Source organism: Rattus norvegicus, chromosome 7 (genome assembly GCF_036323735.1).
Source record: "Rattus norvegicus strain BN/NHsdMcwi chromosome 7, GRCr8, whole genome shotgun sequence".
In the NCBI taxonomy this organism is placed as follows: Eukaryota; Metazoa; Chordata; class Mammalia; order Rodentia; family Muridae; genus Rattus; species Rattus norvegicus.
The window spans coordinates 18,089,909-18,107,562 of record NC_086025.1 but is presented as its reverse complement, the minus strand read 5'-3'; the positions used below and the strand labels follow the sequence as shown (position 1 = coordinate 18,107,562).

The window sequence follows — 17,654 nt, the reverse complement described above, 5'->3', positions numbered from 1 at the left end:
CTCCATGCTGTCAGTTCTGGCACATCATGGCCATGTCTCTGCCCATGCCACACATTTGTAATTCTCAAGCACAGTCCTTTTGCTTCTTTGCCTACTCCCAAAGCCATCACTGTGGTCATGGGGGTGAACGTCCCTTTTCGTACTGAGAACCCTTGCTTCTCCTCTGTCTCTGGCTGGCTACCAAACATCTGCAGCCATCAGACTTTCTCCTGTAAAACTACAGCACATTGTTGCTCCCTGCTTAGACCAGACCATGATCCAGGAGGACACTGTGCTGAGTCCTGTTCGCTTACCCTTGGTAGTGACCACACCGGGTGTCAATAACTTGAGATACAAGGTATGCAGCTCTATGCCCCATGTTAGTACCCCAACCCTTTAGTAAAAAATGTGTGCAAAAAGCCCACATCTGTCTCGGTCTCACTAGTAAGTCTTTGTGAAAAACCTGAGGCAGCAGATTCACTGGCAGTGCCTACGTACTTCTGCTGCTTCCCACATTGGCCAAACTTAATGTGAACCCTTTCTTTTCTACTTAACCTGACACAGCAGCAGCCCAGCTTCCCACAGAGACTCACCACCCTCAGGGGCACAGGACATACCACATTCCTGCCCACCTTGGGTAGAGGAACCCAAAGACCCTGAGCCTAGAGTTTACCAAGGCCAACACTAAGATGGTCAAGATCAAACTAATAGGGACATCAGATCCCTTATGACCTGATGGAGGGTCTCTTATTCCTGTATCCCCAGAGGCCTGGCTCCCTTACACTTTCTACACTGCAGAGCTGACTCCACCCATTTCACATAGTACTTTCCCCTGCCCAGCTGCCACTAGTGCTGCTGCTGCCTCCCTATGTGCTCAGATGCACTGGTACCATTCCTCTGTCACCACTCAGCAAGGGTGGATGTATTGGCAGTTCTTTTAGCTTCTCAGTCTTCTCACCCTGGAGTTGGTCATGGGTTGTTTGGAACCCAAACAGGGCTCTGCCATCACTGCCACTTGAGGACTACATAGAATTGCTCCTTCTCTCTAGACACTGTGAATCTTAACCCTTACTATATGGCTGTTGTTTTTTTTTTCCTTGGTTCTCTTAGGCCTTCAGGAGAATTGGGAGGGGCCTTCTTACTGGGATACTTAGACCCAGTTTGCAAGCCTCACTTGGACCCAGCACAGCCTACTTGTTTCTGTAGTTTTTCATCAAGGGATGTTTAATTTAGCATGTTTATAAATTGTGACAGGTGTGAATATGTGTGTAAGATTTGTTCCCACACTGTCACCATAGCTACAGGTCTTGGCAATGGAGGCTTGTCAAGCCTAGTTCCTCCCTCCACTTATGACTCCTATACTTACCCTGCCTCAAGGAAGCCTGAACCTTGTGGCCCCTTCTGCCTTGCGAGCACAGGTTAGTTGACCATGTAGGTTTTCTTCTGGTGTCTTTGACCACTCTGGCTTGCTGAATTCTATCCTCCACTTTTCCGCAAGTTTCATTGAGTTCCGTCTGGAATTTGGCTGTGGGTCTTTGCATCTGTCCCCATCCACTGCTGGATGAAGCCTCTCAGGAGACAGTTATACTATGTTCCTGTCCAAAAGCATAGCAAAATATCATTAGTGTCAGAGGTTGGTACATATAATGCGTCTTAAGTTGGGACAGTCATTGATTGGCTATTCCCTCTGTCTCTGCTTTATCTTTGTCACTGCATATCTTGAAGACACCATAAATTTTGGGTTGAAGTTGTTTGGGTGGACTGATGATCTTCTCCTTCCTCTGGGACTCCTTCCTTGCTACAAGAAGTAGCCATGAGGGGAAGGAAGTTGGAAAGGAAAGTTGTAACACATCTGAGATGGGTAGCTGGTAAGGGTGTGTGGGCTGTTATAAATCTGGGTGTGACACTGGGGGTGAATTTGGAGGAAACAAGGAAGTAATGGAGATCTAAATTTAGCCTCCTTGCTTCCCAGGCCAAATTGGACAGTAGGTTCAGAGTGATATGTGTTCCATTACAAGATCTTTATCCTTAGAAGGGGATAAGCAGAAATGTATGTGACATTTTAGAGGATATATATGTATGAAGTTTAGCATCTGCATTGACATTGATGCATAGACTAGAAGTTACTAGACCAAGGATTAGATTAACTTCTGAATTTTATTTGTGATTGGTTTTCTATATTATAAAAGGACATTATTTTTAGGTAGAATTCATAAGTGTGACTACTGTGAAATAATATATCCATACAGAATATTTTGTTGAATGCTGAAAAGTCAGTATGTGAGACTACCTCTGCATATAATGGATGATGACATCATAATGGGTCAGGTGTTTGCATAGGGTCTGTGTGGAATGTATATGTATGATTTTTAACCTCATTAACCTCATTTCTAGCTTTGGATCCCATGATGAAATTCATATATGAGATTTCAAATGGCTTTCTGACACAGGCCTGGGACTAACTATCCCCAGAACATCGATGCCATGAACATTAATGAAATAACTACCCTAAGGCAAGAATGGACGATCTTAAAAACATATTTTCCATCTTATGGTTCATATTTACTTCAAATGTAAAGCCCTTGGGCCAATTGTTTGCATTCCTCTAAGGACAGTTGGTCAGAGTCAGAAGAAAGTAGCTCGGGGAGTTTGTGGTCAGATTGAATGGCAAGGATTCATGGACAATTTGAGTTGCCTCTCTAGTCAGTAATGGTAATAAAAACCAGGCACACACGTGTCCATGACTACATGATCAGAGTGTGTTCATGGGACTGCACATGTAACCTCTGCTCAGGCTTACTGAATGGCAGACATGGAAAAGGCGTACACTTTGATTGTGTTCTTCCTGCTGCTGAGACTTTCTTTCATCTTGTGCGGTTTTCCAGAAGCCACTTGTTTTTGGAGAATAAATCACAATGAACATCTTGAGAGCAACATGAGGAAGGACTGTGGTTTCATCCTTTTCACAATACCTGTTCATCTAGTGGAAGATCACTTCAGGGTGCTGCTGGATTTTCCGTGAGTGCTTCCGTTGTGTGTTCATGTTTCTGTTACTGAAATATAACTGGGAAGACAGGCATTAAGTGACTCTCCCCGTTTCAAACTCATATCAATTTAGGAAACACTTGAAATTTAGTTTTTCTTTTTTCCCTTCTAGAAGTGGATCAGTTTATTTTATCTTTCTTTCTTATAGACTTTGATTTATAAAGATGGGATGTAGGAGAGATAGCACTCCCTATTTTTCTTCTTTATAGATTCCTCCTTTTCTCAAGAGTTATCATTGTATTCTTGGGGCCCAGTTATCTCACTTAGAAATACAATTCAAACCACCGGAATTAGTTTAGCATTAGAATGTTCCTTCAACTGCTTAACATAAATATGATATATACATATCCTTAAAAAAGAGCTAATTTACATTAATTTTCTTTGTTTGGATAGTTGTATTCATACATATTATATATTCTTTCAGAAAATTTGCATCCCAGGACATCCTGCCACTTATGTTCTGTTGTTTTTGGTGATGAAATTTACTACAGTTATGGGAGGACTGTACACTGATATTTTTGTGGTTTTTGCTTTCATTTTATTGTCCCTAGCCTGTAATACCACAATCACTCATTTGTGGAATTTTCAGTGTCAGGTTTCATTGCATATTCTACCTTTAAAAAAATCAAATAATTATAGAGTTAATATATTCTAACTGCATCTATTACTGAATACTCGTACTTCTGATATAACAGAAGATGTCAGTGAAAGAAATGATAGCTCTTTCATGTATCTTATATCACAGATGTTATTATGGGTAGGAACCAACATTTTAGAGTAAAAATGAGTGTTATAAGTTGTGTTATCTTTGCTGCTATTGGATATTCTTACTATATTAATTTAAAACTATTTTCATTTTATTCTTTCAATTATAATACATTTAATTTTCTTCTTTTAGTGATTTAAATACTGCACAAGCAAATTTTGTACATTTTGCAGTGTGTATATTTTGATTCTGGTGGCTCCTGCAAACGTTTCTTGTGCTAGGTCTTAAGTATCTACCCTTTACTTATTTAAGTTCTGTTCTCCATGTATGAAGATAATTTTGTAAAGATGCATATTGTGTGGGGTAATATCTATTTACTAAAGTTGCAATGGTGTAACTTATTCCTTTGAAAGACATTTTCTGTTCCTCTCTAAATGTACCATGGGTAATACATGCAATATATACTGAGAAACAGCAGTTTTAAGATGTCTTGGTCAGCTAATAAATTACCCTATGAAGAAATAGAGAGATAATGGGAGATTGTGGTGAGGTTGAACTGGCAAATTTCATGGCCAATGACTTTTCAGACAAATTAGACACCATTTAAATGGTAGTGAATGATAATTAATGTGTATATATTTAGATAGAATATTTTGTATTGTTTGTGGCTATATATTTGGAAGCAAACATAGATTAGCTTTGACAATTCCCATGTATCTGTTTTCTATATTCAATCTCAATTCCTTTCTGAAAGGATACAGAACACATTTACTTTAAATATTCCTTTGAATCAGGTACAAACTATAACTGTAGGCATTCTTTTTTGAAAAAAGTCAACTTAAATTTTATAAAAGGATTTTTTATTCTCCTTTTATAATTGTTGTCTCAGTGGCTTAATGCCTCTGTTAACTTAGGCTTGTCTTGGAAGATTCTAGGCTCTTTACAATCTAATCTCAGCCTCTGAGATTTGCTGCTGTGTAATGTTTTCATTTCCCTGAGGAGCTGTATATTTCCATTTGCTCTCCTGGCCCTCTGGGCTTCTGTACTGTTCTTCCCCTACCCTCAGACCTGATTTTTCTCCTTTTCCTTCTCCTCCTTCCCTCTCCCTTCCAGGTCTTTACCTCCATCTGCCTCTTATGATTATTTGGCTCCCCTTTCTAAGTGGGAATAAAGTGTCTTCCCTTGGGTTTTTCTTCTTGCTAAACTTCTGAGTGCCTGTGTGTTATATCATGGGTATTCTGAACTTTTTGGCTAATAGTCACTTATCAGTGAACACATGGCATATCCTTTTGGTCTGGGATACCTCCCTCAGGATGACCTTTTCTAGTTCCTTCAATTTGCCTGCAAAACTCATAATGTTCTCGTTGTTTATAGTTGAATAGTATTCCATTGTGTAAATGTACAACATTTTCTGATTCCATTGTTCCATTGAGGGCGATCTGGGATATATCCAGGTACTGCCAATTATAAATAAGACTGTTATTAACATAGTGGAACATGTGTCCTTGTTATATGTTGGAGCATTATTTAGGTCTATGCTCAGGAGTGGTATAGCTGTGTCTTCAGGTAGAACTATTTCCCATTTTCTGAGGAACCTCCAGACTGATTTTCAAAGTGGTTGTATCAGCTTGCAATCCCACTAGCAATGGAGGAGTGTTCCTCTTTCTCCACATCTTGCCAGCATCTGCTATTGCCCGAGATTTTGATCTTACCCATTCTGACTGGTGTCAGGTGGAATCTCATGGTCTTTTTGAGTTGCATTTCCCTGATAACTTAGGATGTTGTACATTTATTTAGGTGCCTCTCAGTCATTCATGATTCCTCAGTTGAGAGTTCTTTGTTTAGTTCTGTACCCCATTTTTAATAGTGATGTTTATTCTCTGGAGTCTAACTTTTTGAGTTCTTTGTATATTTTGGATATTAGCCCTTTATTGAATGTGGGATTGGTAAAGATCTTTTCCTAATATATAGGTTGCTCTTTTGCTCTACTGACTGTGTCCTTTGCCTTACAGAAGCTTTCCTATTTTATGAAGTCCCATTTGTCAATTTTTGATCCTGGAATCTGAGCCATTAGTGTTCTGTTCAGGAAATACCCACCCCCACTCCTGTGCCAACATCTTTGAGCCTTTTTCCCATTTTCTCTTTTATTAGATTCCCTATATCTAGTTTTATGTTGAGGTCCTTGATCCACTTGGATTTGAGCTTTGTACAAGGAGATAAAATGGATCAATTTGCATTCTTCTACATGCTGGTCACCTGTTGAACCAGCATGATTTGTTGAAAATGTCTTTTCTTCTCAATGGATGGTTTTGATTTCTTTGTCAAAGATCAAGTAACCATAGGTGTATAGGTTTATTTCTGGGTCTTCAATTCTATTCTATTGATCTATTGGTCTTTCTCTGTATTAAAAATGAGTAGCCTTTCTCTACACAAAGGATAAATGGGTTGAGAAGGAAATTAGGGAGACAACACCCTTTATAATACTTAGAAATAATGTTAAATATTTTGGTATAACCAAGCAAATGTATGATCTATATGACAAGAACTTTAAATTTCTGAAAAAGGAAATTGTCGAAGACCTCAGAAGATAGAAAGATCTCCAATACTCATGGGTCAGCAGAATTAACATAATAAAAATGACCCTCTTACAAAAACTAATATATAGATTTAATGCAATACCATCAAAACTCCAACTCAATTCTTCACAGAGATAGAAAATTCAATTCTCAAATTTATCTGGATTAACAAAATCCTAGGATAGTGAAAACAATTTTAAACAATAAATGAACTTGTAGAGGCATCACCATTCCTGACTTCAAGATCTACTACAAGAGCTAGAGTGGTAGTGTCCACTTATAAGTGAGTACATACCATAAATGTCTTTCTGGGTCTGGCTTACATCATTCTAGTTCTACCCATTTGTTTCCCTGCAAATTTCATGATATCCTTTTTTTTTAATCTTTATTAACTTGAGTATTTCTTATTTACATTTCGATTGTTATTCCCTTTCTGATTTCCAGGCCAACATCCCCCTAACCCCTCCCCCTCCCCTTTTATATGGGTGTTCCCATCCCCATCTTTCCTCCATTACCGCCCTCCCCTCAACAACCATATTCACTGGGGGTTCAGTCTTAACAGGACCCAGGGCTCCCCCTTCCACTGGTGCTCTTACTAGGCTATTCATTGCTACCTATGAGGTTGGAGCCCAGGGTCAGTCCATGTATAGTCTTTAGGTAGTGGCTTAGTCCCTGGAAGTTCTGGTTGGTTGGCATCATTGTTCATATGGGGTCTTGAGCCCCTTCAAGCTCTTCCAGTTCTTTCTCTGATTCCTTCAACGGATACCCTGTTTTTTAAAAGCTAAGTAGTATTCCTTTGTGTAAATGACCCACATTTTCTTTATCCTTTCTTAATTTGAGGAAAACCTGGATTATTTCCAGTTTCTTGCTTCCAGGTTTTTTAAAAAAATCATTTAATTTTAATTATTTGTTTATTTATACACTCCAGATTTTATTCCCCTCATGGTACACCCTGCCCTGGGGGTTATACCTCCCATATGTTCTCCTTACCCCCCCCTACACTTTTGCCCCTCTCCAGAAGGATTTCCCCACCTCACCCACCCCACCAGACCTCTAAACTTCCTGGAGTCTCCATTCTCTTGAGGATTAGGTGCATCTTCTCTGACTGAACCCAGACCTGGGAGTCCTCTGCTGTATGTGTGTTGGAGGCCTCATCTTAGTTGTTTCATGCTGCCTGGTTGGTATTGCAGTGTATTAGAGATCCCACAGGTTCAGGTTAATTGAGACTGCTGGTTCTTCTATAGAGTTGCCCTCTTCCTTAGTTTTCTCTAAATTTTGCCGAATTCAACTAGAGGGATCATCAGCTTCAGTTCATTGGTTGGGTGCACATATCTGCATCTGACTCTTTCAGCTACTTGTCTTTTGGAGAGCAGTCATGGTAGATCCCTTTTTGTGAGTGCCCCATAGCTTCAGTAATGGTGTCAGGTCTTGTGGCCTCCCTTTGAGCTGGATCCTACTTTGGGTCTGTTGCTGGCTCTTCATTTCTGTCCCTGCATTTCTTTCAGACAGGATTAATTATGGGTCAGTGCTTTGGCAGTGGGATAACAACTCCATCCCTCACTTAGTGTCCTGTCTTTCTGCTGGAGGTGGATTCAATTAGTTCTCTCTTCCCACTGTAGGGCCTTTCATCTAGGGTCCCCCCATATGAGTTCTGAGAGTCTCTCACTTCCCACGTCTCTGGTACATTCTACAGGGTCTTCACAGCCTCCTTTCTCTTGAGTTTGCCTGTTTCCATCCTTTCTGTTGACCCTCAGGGCTTCAGTCCTTTTCCCCCTCCCAATACAAGATCATGTTTCCCTCTTGCCCACCCCTATCTTTTTTCCCTGGTTTCCCATTTTTTACTTCACAGAAAGCAGTGTAAAGGCCCTCATGAATCTTTTAAAAATTAAATTTAAGATTGTGCACATGGCTTAAAAAATATACTTATGGCTAACAGAGAAACTGTTTTCACCAAATTATTTATCCAACATACTTACATTTATGAAGTAATATGAGGGCCAAAAAGCTTTACTTTGCCAGGAGCAAAGGTCATTCTTCTTTTGATTACAATGTATTAGACAGAATATTGTACTTAAATTCAGAAAATAAATTAATGGATAGAAATTAAAGAATTTAAGAGCAATCAAAGAAATAACGAGAAAGTTCTTTGAAAAGATCAACCATCAAAATTGGACATTTTGATTAACCATTAAATTTAATTGAAATAAAAAGAGAAGAATCAATCAATAGTATTAAAGCAAGAAAGAAAAAGGGAGAATGAGAGAGCTAGAGAGACCCTTTAAAACAAATGCCAATGAAATATAGAAATCAACACAAACATCTGACAAGATGCCTTAAAACAGATTATAGATTCCGAAAAATGATAAATCTCTTGATTTAAATGATGTTCAAGTGTTGAGCTAAGATGATATAATTAATTTAAACACTTATAACAAGCACTGATATAGAAGCAGTAATAAAAATACTCTCCTTTTTGTTATTAATGGTATGTTAAGAGCATGCTTCTGATTCATCAATGGAATTAGGTCATTTGACAACATTCCAGTGTAAATAGGAGAGGAAAAGTTATTATGGACTTTCACAATGAAAAAATTATGAGTGGCTCCCGTTTATCAACTATTAGTTCCTAAAAGCATATTGTGTATTAATTTACCCTTAAAGGGGATTGTATCAACACAGGAAATTAGGGGATAAATATCATTAGTACATAACTCTCATTGTATTTGATTTGAAGATTCTTATGTTTGGAGCCACATCAGTAATTACTGTGTCTTGTTTTCAGTTTGCCAGTGAACACATACCCATATGTTCTGGTAATGCTTTTTGCCATAGAAGAGATCAACAGGAACCCTAATCTTTTACCTAACTCTACCTTGGGATTTACCGTTCTTGGTGACCAGTGTGACATTACATCAACAAATCTCAATAACCTAAACATGCTCTCAAAGTCTGGTGAGATTATTCCTAATTATATCTGTGAGTATAGTGACTGTGATGTAGCACTTACAGGACCAACATGGACAGTTTCTGCCCGAGTGGCAACACTCCTGCAGCTCTTCAAAATTCCACAGGTGATGTTAAATGTAATGGGTAGAGTTTAAAACATACACTCGCTCTTTCTTTCTTTCTTTCTTTCTTTCTTTCTTTCTTTCTTTCTTCCTTTCTTTCTTTCTTCCTTCCTTCCTTCCTTCCTTCCTTCTCTTCCTTCATTCTTTACTTGTTGATATTTTATTTATTTGTTTACACCACAAATGCTGATCCTTCACTGAGTCCTTTGCCATCCCTTACCCCTTCTCTGAGTGGCTGGAAACCCCCTGGGTATCTCCCCACCCTGGCATATCAAGTCTCTGTCAGATTAGTTGCTTCCTCTTCCACTGAGGCCAGATAGAGGATCCAAGAATACTGAACTGCCTTTCTGTTTTATATACTTACATGCATGCATGCATGCATGCATGCATGCATGCATACATACATACATACATACATACATACATACATACATACACACACACACCATATATGTGTGCAGGTGAGCCTCATTCCAGCCCATGTATGTTCTTTCATTGGTGGCTCAGACTCTGAGAACTGTCAGGAATTTAGATTTGTTGACTCTTTTGGTCTGCCTGTGAAGTTCTCATCTTATACTGGGTCTTTAATGCATCCCCCAACACTTCATATGTTTCCCCTATCCTCCATCTAGTATTTGTCTGCGGGTAAATGCTTGTTTCCATCCACTGCTAGGTACAGCATCTCAGAGGATTGTTATGCTAGATTTCTGTCTGCAAGCATAACAGAGCATAATTAATAATGTCTGGGATTAATGCTCGCCCATGGGATGGGTTTCAAGTTGGGCTGTTTATTGTTGGTCTTTCCCTCAGCCTCTGTTCCATCCCTGCATTTCTTTTAGATAGGACAAATTTTACGTTGAAAGTTTAGTGAGTGGGTTGGTATCCTTATCCTTCCACTAGGGGGTCTTGCATGGCTAGAGGAGTTGCCCTCTACAGATTCCATGCCTCTACTCTTAGACATCTCAGCTAAGGTCAGCCACATTGACTTCTGGTAGCCTTCCCTATCCCAGGTCTCTGGGACTTCCTAGAGATCCCCAAAGCAGATACAGTTTTCCATTCCTTCCCCTGGTCCACTGGGCCTTTCTCCTATCTCTTTTACACCTGATACATTTGATTGGAAAACTTCTTTCCAGCCCTTTACCCAGAGGTACTGTCTGTCTTTGTTGCTGAGCTGTGTGTTTCTTGTATGCAGCAGAGTGATTGATCCTGTTTACCTATTCTGTCTGTTAGTCTGTGTTGTTTTTAATTGTGGAATTGAGTTTATTGATGCTGAGAGATATTGATGATCCATGATTGTTAGTTCCTGTCATTTTTTGTTGTTGTTTCATGTGGTAATTGTGTGTGTGTGTGTGTGTGTGTGTGTGATTCTCTTCTGTTGTGTTTGTTATGACACATTTCTTGTGTTTTCTTGGGTGTAGTTACCCTCCCTTTTTTGGAATTTTTATTCTCATATTCTTTGTAGGCTGGATTCATAGAAATACACTGTTTAAATTTGGTTTTGTCATGGAATGTCTAGTTTTTCCCCATCTATAATTATTGAGAGTTTTGAGGGGTATCATAATCATGTCTGGAAATTGTGTTCTCTTACAGACTGTATGATATTTGTCCAGGATCTTTTGCATTTTAGAGCTCTGTTGAGAAGTCTGGTGTAATTTTGACAGGTCTACTTTTATATGTTCCTTAGCTTTTTTCTCTTACAGCTGTTAATATTCTTTCTTTTTCTTTATATTTAGTAGTTTGATTTTTATGTGGCATGAGAAATTTCTGTACTTGTCCAAGATATCTGGTGTTCTGTAGGCTTTTTTACGTGTATGGCTATCTCTTTCTTTAGGTTAGGGAAGCTTTTCTTTATAATTTTGTCAAAGATTTTTTCTGGCTCTTTGCACTGGAAATCGTCACCCTCTTCTATTCTTACTATTCTTAGGGTTTAGTCTTTCCACTGTGCCCCAAATTTTCTGGATGTTTTGAATTAGAAAAATTTATGCTTGGTGGTTTCTTTGAGAAATGTATCAATTTCTTCTATAGTATCTTCTATGCCTAAGATTCTCTCTTCCTTCTCTTGTATTCTGTTGTTAATACATAGGTCTATAGTTCTTTCTCTTTTCCTTAGGTTTTACAGCTTAAGGGCTTCCTCCATTTGCATTTTTATTGCTTCTATTTCTAATTTTAGGTCTTGGCCTGTTTCATTAATTTCCTTTACCAGTTTGCATTTCCCTGTATTTCTTTGAGGGATGTATTTGTTTGCTCTTTAATGGCTTCTGTATGTTTGAATGTGTTTTTAGTGCGAATTATTTTCTTCTCTTTAAGTCTTCTATCACATTCATGAGATGGCAGTTAAGGCTACTGTCTTGCTTTTCAGGTGTGTTGTGATATTTAAAGCTTGCTGGACTAGGAGAGAAGAGTTCTGATGGTGCCATATTGCATTGGCTTCTGTTGATTATATTCTTGACTTGCCTTTCACCATCTAGTTGTATCTGGTGTTAGTTAGCATGAGTGTCCTACATTGAAATAGGACTCCTTCCAGGCAGGTGGGGATGTATGTCTTGTGTTTGAGTAGACTTCCTGAGAGCCAGGAAGGGCTGTGGACTGGGAAGTCGTGTGATGATCTGTGAATGCTGTGTGCCAGGTTAGAACCAGAGTCTTGGGAGGTAGCCAGAGCTATAGAGTATGGCATGATATGCTGCCCCCTGACCATTGCTGCTACAGGTGTGCCCTGGAAGGAAGATGGAACTCTGGCTGCTGGGCTTGGGTTCCTGCAGGGGTGGGATAGTTGTAGGGTCTCATCTCTGTGTGTCTGAATAAAGCCTACCTCTTAGGAGGCAGATGCAGTTGTGGGATGTTGTGCTGCGTGCTGCACAATGTCCCTCTTCTGTGTGCTCAGTCCAGAGGCATTTGGAGTTCAGGATATGCTGCTTGTAGATATTTCAAGAATACTGAGATAGTGTCTGTGTGGATTTGCATAACCATAACAGATAACAAAGAAGAGAAAAAGAAATCCATCTCTGTCTTAAAACCATCTAGTCCTGGGATTTAATATTGGTTTGGATGCTTTTAGAAGTTATGGGACTGTTTAGATGATTTATCTGATCCCAATTTAATTTTGGCACCTGGTATCTCTCTATCATTTATAATGTAAATAAGTTAAAAAAGGAAAACTCTTCTCATGTAATATTAATGCTTTAATTTTGATAGAAAAATGTGCAATTTAGAAATAAGAATTTTATAGACTATGGAGAAAGTCAGTAGTTTTCCAGCTTACAGGAAGGAAAACATTATTTCAATGTGGTAAACACATAGTCCTTTCTCCTATTTGCACATGAGGGCTTTAAATTTCAGATCTTAATGTTAACTTCTTGGCAGTTTCATTTCTCATGTTACTTCTGGTGTTCTGTTTTATTTAGGTTACATATGGACCATTTTATGATAGTCTGAGTGACCGTGATCTGTTTCCTCATCTATATCAGATCGCCCCAAAGGACACAAGCCTTGTTCTTGCCATGGTATCCTTGATGATTCATTTCCTCTGGAAATGGGTGGGACTGGTTATCTTAGATGATGACCAGGGTGTTCAGTTTCTCTCAGATATGAAAGAAGAAATGAAGATAAACGACATTTGTTTAGCTTTTGTGAATAGGATCCCAGCAAACATGCAGTTATACATAGAAAGGGCTGGGATTTATTATTTTCAAATAATGACATCATCAGCAAATGTTGTCATCATTTATGGTAATGTGAACTCTACTCTAGAAGTGAGCTTTAGAAGATGGGAAATGTTAGGTATATGGAGATTGTGGATCACTACCTCACAATGGGATGTCATCTCAAGGTCCAGAGACTTCACCATTGACTCTTTCCATGGGACTTTGTCTTTGTCCCACCATTATCGGGAGATTTCTACTTTTAAGCATTTTATTCAGAAAACAAACTTTTCTGCTTACCCAGAAGCTGTTTCTCTGGTGAGATTGGGATGGATCTATTTTAACTGTTCAGTGTCTGTATCTGAATGCAAAACACTGAATCATTGCTTATCTAATACTATATTGGAATTATTACTGTGGCACAGTTTTGACATGGCCATGAATGATGAGCGTTACAACATATATAATGCTGTTTATGCCGTGGCCCATGCCTTTCACAATATGCATCTTCAACAAGTAGATATAAAAGTATTGGAAAGTTGGAAAGGGCTAATACCTAGATGCATGCAGGTAAATATGACTCTAGGTTGTTGCAAGTTGACATTTAAAATTAACATACTCCACATCAATTAGGACCTAAATTGGGTACCAACATCTCAGTTACAAACTGGGCAAGGATGAATCCCAGTATTGGAAAGGAAAAAAATTTAAAAAATATGTTTTAATGGCTAATAAGCAAAGCCAGAAAACCATAAGGTTCATGTTAAGTGAGAGACTCAATACACAAAAATGAAACACACACTCACCAACACACACACAAACACTGTCATTTTAACATGTTTGTTAGTTACTTTGCATTAAAGAATTTTGAATGAGAGATTTAAGAGTAAAAAAAAGTCCTCCACAAAACATTTTTGCTTAAAGTATTAGTACATTTAATAATGAAGTTATGCATTTTTTAGGTAAATGACTTTCTGAAGAATATAAGATTTATTAATCCTATAGGAGACCCAGTGACTGTTAATCAAGGAAGAAATTTAGATGCAATGTATGACATTCTCAACGTTTTGCATTTTCCACAAGGTTATGTACTAAAGGTGAAAGTAGGACAGTTCTCTCCTTATTTTGCACATGATCAACAACTGTTGTTATCTGAAGACATGATAGAGTGGGCCACAGGAAGTAGACAGGTAGGTTGCATCAAATTTTAATTTTAGTCAAACTTCTAAGCAGCAATTTTTGGCTTTAATTATTTCCTTTTCATTACTGAGAAGGATTATATATTTCCATGAATTAATTTACATATTCATTATATTATGTAGTAGAATCCATGTTTATACATTGGTAACATTGCATTTTATTTAAAGACTACTGAAAATAAGTTCATTTATATGTCAATATTTTGAAAAATACTAGATATGGAAGGAAAAATGATTTGTTATTTACACATATCTGATTTTTCTCAGTTTTCCACTTCGGTGTGCAGTATGCCTTGCCATCCTGGTTTCAAGAAATCGCATCCTGAAGGAAAAGCAGACTGCTGTTTTGATTGTCTCCGATGTCCTGCCAATGAGATTTCCAACACCACAGGTCATTGCATGGTTTGGGAGGAAATTCTTCAGACTGACTATATTGTTCCACATGCATTATGTATATGAAAAACCCTGAAAGGAACCTTAAAGATAAAATCTCCTTTTATTTTAATTAATTTATATGATAGATAAGTAGTATTGTGCCTAGATAAAACACTGACACTACTGCTTCAGTCACATTTCTTGACTATTACTAGACCCATGAAAGAGTGTATTTTTTCAGATAAGCAGGCATGAGAGCTAAATATTATGACAAGTATTACTTTTCTCAGAAATTTCATATATTTTATTACTTGTTATTTTTTCTACCAATATATAGATCACACTGAAAATACAACTCTTTCATAGCCATATCATACTAATTGCCAGATAGGTTACTGAAAATGGTCTGGTGCTCAAAGATTTTAAGTTCAGTTTAATAAATATGCATTCTTTTGGAGGTCAACTATCCTGTCAAGCATAAAATCAATGGATATGCTGTATTTTATGTTGTCATCTTGTTCACAGGTCAGTGATGAAAGTAACACATGGAAATAAAATTTGTGAGTAAGGCAGAAAACTGACATGAATATAAGCAAATCAGCTATGAGATGACATAAATAGTTGTGGTTACATGCTCGTGAGGCAAGGGTCAGTTTCTGAGATTAATCCTATTGATTATCTATTAAGTGATTGAAGTAATTTTAATAGTTTCATTATAAAAATTGACTATTAGAAAATATTATGTCTAGAAATATATTAAAAATTGATGCAGTTTAAAGTCAAAGGTGAATCCAGATCTAGCGATATGATGTGGAAAAAAGATGATCACAATTAATGAGTTTTTGTGAAGTGGTTAGTGTATAATGCAAGAACAATAAAAGTTAAGGATAATAAAGCATATGAAAGATGTCATATAATTTTTATGAATATGACACTATTCATAAATATACAGCTAATATTAATTGTTTATCAATTCACTGGTGACTAAGTATGAAATTATTGGATAGAAATTTTTCATAATTTTATTTACTTTTAATATTGTATATCAATTCTAAAATAGAAATTCTGGTATTTATAAGATGTTAAATTATGATATGCCTAAACATTAATGAAATGCATATACTTATGATTTTATCAATATTATTGAGAAAAATAAGAAACTAACTGAAAAAATATATTTCTCAGTGGAGAGCATCAATATTGGATATATATAATTCTTTAATTTAATGTAACATGTGTGAATTGCAATAAAAGTAACAGCACATATTAAAGTGGAATATATAACTCCTAGGCAGGATAAAATTTTCCCATTTGTCTTATGTGTCTTCTCAATTTGGTAGAATTTAGAAAATTATTTCTTTTATGTTGTTTTTCCAGGAAGTTCTTCTTTCCTTTATATGTTAATACAGATCAACTTTTACAATTGTAGAACTGAAAGATATGTGTAAATGCCATGCCTCCCTAAAATGAATATGTGTAAACAGAAACCCAAAGTGGTGGAAATGTGAATTATCATTTTTAAGGCAATAATTTCACTATATCTAAACTTTGAGGAATAGAATCATTACCCTTTATAAATAAAACTTTCGGGGACAGATTCCTATGCCCCTATGACCATATGAAGACAGACCCATAGGTTATTAATTCAGACAGTTTAGCTAACATAAATCCAACTTTCTCTGAGAACCCAACTGGCACATTCTCATGATCACTGTGTATAAAATTGAGACAACTACAAGTGGCCAAGTATTAGCTATGTTCTTATACAGTACCAAATTACTAAGACACAATATATTTTTTCTTACTCTCAAGATAATAAAAAAATCTCATGAATATGCAAGGTAAATAAAATTTTTATTTATAACACAAACACCAAAGGTTTTCTTTTACCACATATATGAAAGATACTGTAAAATAAGAAATGCTGCTTTAGAGCTATGGTTATTTAGAGCAACAAAGAAGGAAGGTTGTGCTAAGGTTCTTCAGAATCTTTGGCTGAGATATCCTATGAATTAGAGACAATGCAGAGCTATGCTGGTGATTCTTTGTTTTGCCAATAGACTCAGAGGAGTGTGTGAAGTGTCCAGAAGATTGGTATGCTGACACAGAGCAAACCCACTGCCTGCCAAAAGCTGTGACATTTCTGGCTTATGAAGATCCCTTGGGGATGGCTCTTGTCTGCCTGGCCCTGTGCTTCTCTGTACTTACAGCTCTTGTCCTTGGGGTCTTTCTGAAGCACAGAGAAACTCCCATTGTGAAGGCTAATAACCGTACTCTCAGCTACATTCTGCTAACGGCCCTTATATTTTGCTTTCTCTGCTCCTTGCTCTTTGTTGGAAATCCAAATACTACAACATGTATCCTACAGCAGACTACATTTGGAATTCTGTTCACTGTGTCCGTGTCCACAGTCTTGGCCAAAACTCTTACTGTGGTTCTGGCCTTCAGGATCACTCTTCCAGGCAGAAGAATGAGGGGATTGATGGTATCAAGGATACCTAAATACATCATTCCCATCTGTACAGTTGTCCAAATAATTCTCTATGGAATATGGCTATGGACATCACCTCCCTTTGTTGACATTGATACACACTCTGAACATGGCTGCATCACCATCACATGCAGCAAAGGCTCAGTTATGGCATTCTATTGTGTTCTTGGATACTTAGGTTCTCTGGCCCTAGTGAGCTTCACAGTGGCTTTCTTGGCCAGGAATCTACCTGACACATTCAATGAAGCCAAGTTCCTGACATTCAGCATGCTGGTGTTCTGCAGTGTTTGGATCACCTTCCTTCCTGTCTACCATAGCTCCAAGGGAAAAGTCATGGTAGCAGTTGAAGTGTTTTCTATTCTGGCCTCCAGTATGGGCCTGCTAGGGTGTATCTTTATCCCGAAATGCTACATTATTTTGTTAAGACCAGACAGAAACTCAATTCAAAAGTTCCGAGACAAAACACACAGTTGAATCAAAGAATATTTCTTAACTTTTAAATCATGTGTGAAGTTATTGCATAGCTTGAAGAAAACTGTTTTATTACAAACCTCAAATATTAGATTTAACATGTTAT

At 37.6% G+C, this 17,654-nt stretch overlaps 1 protein-coding gene and 1 pseudogene across 1 annotated transcript; both read left to right on the top strand.

Moving 5' to 3' along the window:
* Positions 1 to 2,782: 2,782 nt before the first annotated feature.
* Vom2r57 (vomeronasal 2 receptor, 57) lies at positions 2,783 to 17,551 on the top strand. Its single transcript, NM_001099474.1, has 6 exons — positions 2,783 to 2,997; positions 9,089 to 9,389; positions 12,776 to 13,582; positions 13,975 to 14,202; positions 14,479 to 14,602; positions 16,647 to 17,551. Exons 1-6 carry the CDS (start codon positions 2,783 to 2,785, stop codon positions 17,549 to 17,551), a joined length of 2,580 nt encoding a protein of 859 aa, NP_001092944.1.
* Positions 16,646 to 17,556, top strand: Vom2r-ps87 (vomeronasal 2 receptor, pseudogene 87; annotated as a pseudogene).

Coding starts and splice junctions, on each gene's coding strand:
- Vom2r57 (NM_001099474.1), top strand. CDS start 2,783: ATGGCAGACATGGAAAAGGCGTACACTTTGATTGTGTTCTTCCTGCTG. Junction 9,390..12,775: donor TTCCACAGGTGATGTTAAAT/GTAATGGGTAGA, acceptor TGTTTTATTTAG/GTTACATATGGACCATTTTA. Junction 14,603..16,646: donor TGAGATTTCCAACACCACAG/GTCATTGCATGG, acceptor TTTTGCCAATAG/ACTCAGAGGAGTGTGTGAAG.